Source organism: Anarrhichthys ocellatus, unplaced genomic scaffold, assembly GCF_004355925.1.
Source record: "Anarrhichthys ocellatus isolate YVR2014 unplaced genomic scaffold, GSC_Weel_1.0 scaffold7491, whole genome shotgun sequence".
In the NCBI taxonomy this organism is placed as follows: Eukaryota; Metazoa; Chordata; class Actinopteri; order Perciformes; family Anarhichadidae; genus Anarrhichthys; species Anarrhichthys ocellatus.
The window spans coordinates 1-2,404 of NW_022287465.1; the positions used below are offsets into that span (position 1 = coordinate 1).

Consider the following 2,404-nt stretch of genomic DNA (forward strand, 5'->3'; position numbering starts at 1 on the left):
TATATAAAAGACAATTAAAAAAATATATATATATATATTTCTTTTTGTCTAATTGTCTAATCAACCAAACATTTCACGACCCCCCTGCAGTACCTCCGGACCCGTGTTGAAGACCTCTGCTTTAGAGAACTACAAGTATAAAAGACACCAGATACATCGAATCCTTTAGAGAACTACTCTACTGCTGTATTACCAGCAGTACTGATCCTGAAGCAGTGTTTGGATATAGTAGTATTAATGTTACCTGACACTTGTCTCCCAGGAAGTACTGCCTCCCTGCAAACACCATGTAGTCCGTCTTCTGCATCTCTGTCAGATAAACATTGATTCATAATACGTTAGAAACCATCATTGTGAGTAAATATGAGCTCATATTTAAAACAGAATTATATCAAACAATATGAATGTTATGAGGTTTTATAAAGGTTCCTCTCCAGGACTCGTACCTTTACAGGTGTCCTGCCACACGTCAAACTCCAGGTTTCTGTACGCTTCTCCATCCAGAGACTTCATGACCTTATAAGGAAGAGACAGTCTGGAAGGGGGCGGGGCTTCGGCAGGAGGCTGACCAATTAAAAAAAAAAAAAACAGGTCAGGATGAATGCAGCTTTCCGGATTGGATAATAAAACACTTCTATATATTTATCTTGTACCGCGTCTCAGGTCCAGAGTTCTTATCAAGTTAAGTCCTTAAAACAGATAAAGTACTTCTTGTGATTGCAATAGTCTTTTACACGACAACTATAGTTTATAAGACAATTTGATTTTCAGTCAGGATTAAGAGGCGACTATCTGCAGGGGAAAAGAACTCTAGTACTCTTTATTAACCACCACAAGACACCCTGGTATGGTCACATGAAAAACATGAGTCGTCGGCCCCTCACCTTCGTCTCGGCTGTCAGGGTGCGCAGTTTATCGTCTGCAGCTCCAGCCGACTCCGCCTCCTCCCTGTAGAACAAAACAATCACACACCAGAGTACAACATGATGTCACTGTACAGGTGAGCAACCATCAAAACACAGAACAAACAGGAAGCGACAATGAAGAGTGACTCAGTAAACAAACAGGAAGTGACGATGAAGAGCATCAGCAAACGCAGAGAACAAACAGGAAGTGACGATGAAGAGCATCAGCAAACGCAGAGAACAAACAGGAAGTGACGATGAAGAGCATCAGTAAACACAGAGAACAGGAAGTGATGATGAAGAGTATCAGTAAACGCAGTAAACAAACAGGAAGTGACGATGAAGAGCATCAGTAAACACAGAGAACAGGAAGTGATGATGAAGAGTATCAGTAAACGCAGTGAACAAACAGGAAGTGACGATGAAGAGCATCAGTAAATAACAACTTATTATATTGTCAGTTATAATTATCTGCAACACATTTATACAATTTTGACTCAAACTGCTTTGTTGTTAAATGTTTTGCTGCAGGACTAAAGTTTTGGTCCACGTTGTTTCATGACATCATCAGTGTGTGTACCTGCGACATCGGTCCTCAGGTGTGTCATACCCAAAGTCGACGTCACTGCACACTGATGGGCTGTTTCTATAGCGACGACCTCCGACCCTGAAGGCCTCCATAGCCTGACAGAGCTCCGCCTCCTCAAACCCAAACACCTGAGTGTAGAGCAGCTCATAGAAAAGAGCTACACACACACATTAACATTATTCACACACACACACACATATTATTCACACACTATTTACATTCTCTCACACACACACACTAGGTGAAAAGGTGAACCTGACAGTTAAATGTTGTACTGTCCCTTTAAAGCTGTCACTGACTCTGATCCACCAATCAGTGACCAGTACTCACACTGACAGAGGGCAGCAGAGACAGGGTAAGTCCTCGGGTAAACGATGTCATAGTGACCGTTGATCGAGCAACACAGCGTCACCTAGGCAACAAAGTAACAATTAGCTTTGACCTTGTAGAAAATACTGAGAGATGATTTTTATATTTGTACCGCCCAAACGACGCAAAATTCTTCACCTTGTCAACAAAGTCGTCCTCTGAGATCACCGTGGCTGGTTTCCCCGGGTAACGGTAGATCAGGAAACAACGGCTGCACACAAAACACACATTTGTACTACAGACTGCACACGTCTGCAGTCACTGTAAGCAATGAAAGACTTGATCATGTGTACCCGAGTGTTTCTCACCTGTAGAGCTGAGACAAAGCCTTGATCTCCACCTGACCCACCGTCTCCTGAAAACACACACAGCCTGTTACACACACAGCCTGTTACACACACAGCCTGTTACACACACACACACACAGCCTGTTACACACACACACACACAGCCTGTTACACACACACACACACAGCCTGTTACACACACACACACACAGCCTGTTACACACACACACACACACACAGCCTGTTACACACAC

The 2,404-nt window shown here is 43.1% G+C and overlaps 1 protein-coding gene across 1 annotated transcript; it reads right to left on the reverse strand.

Annotated features, from left to right (window-relative positions):
- Window positions 1-244: 244 nt before the first annotated feature.
- On the reverse strand, window positions 245-2,218 carry LOC116380516 (putative bifunctional UDP-N-acetylglucosamine transferase and deubiquitinase ALG13; the record flags this gene model as incomplete). The annotated part of the gene is made up of 7 exons (XM_031842422.1): window positions 245-309; window positions 447-564; window positions 885-948; window positions 1,486-1,651; window positions 1,825-1,906; window positions 2,002-2,074; window positions 2,172-2,218. Coding segments are annotated over 7 exons (615 nt in total), but the record flags the coding sequence as incomplete, so codon positions are not given.
- Window positions 2,219-2,404: the final 186 nt, after the last annotated feature.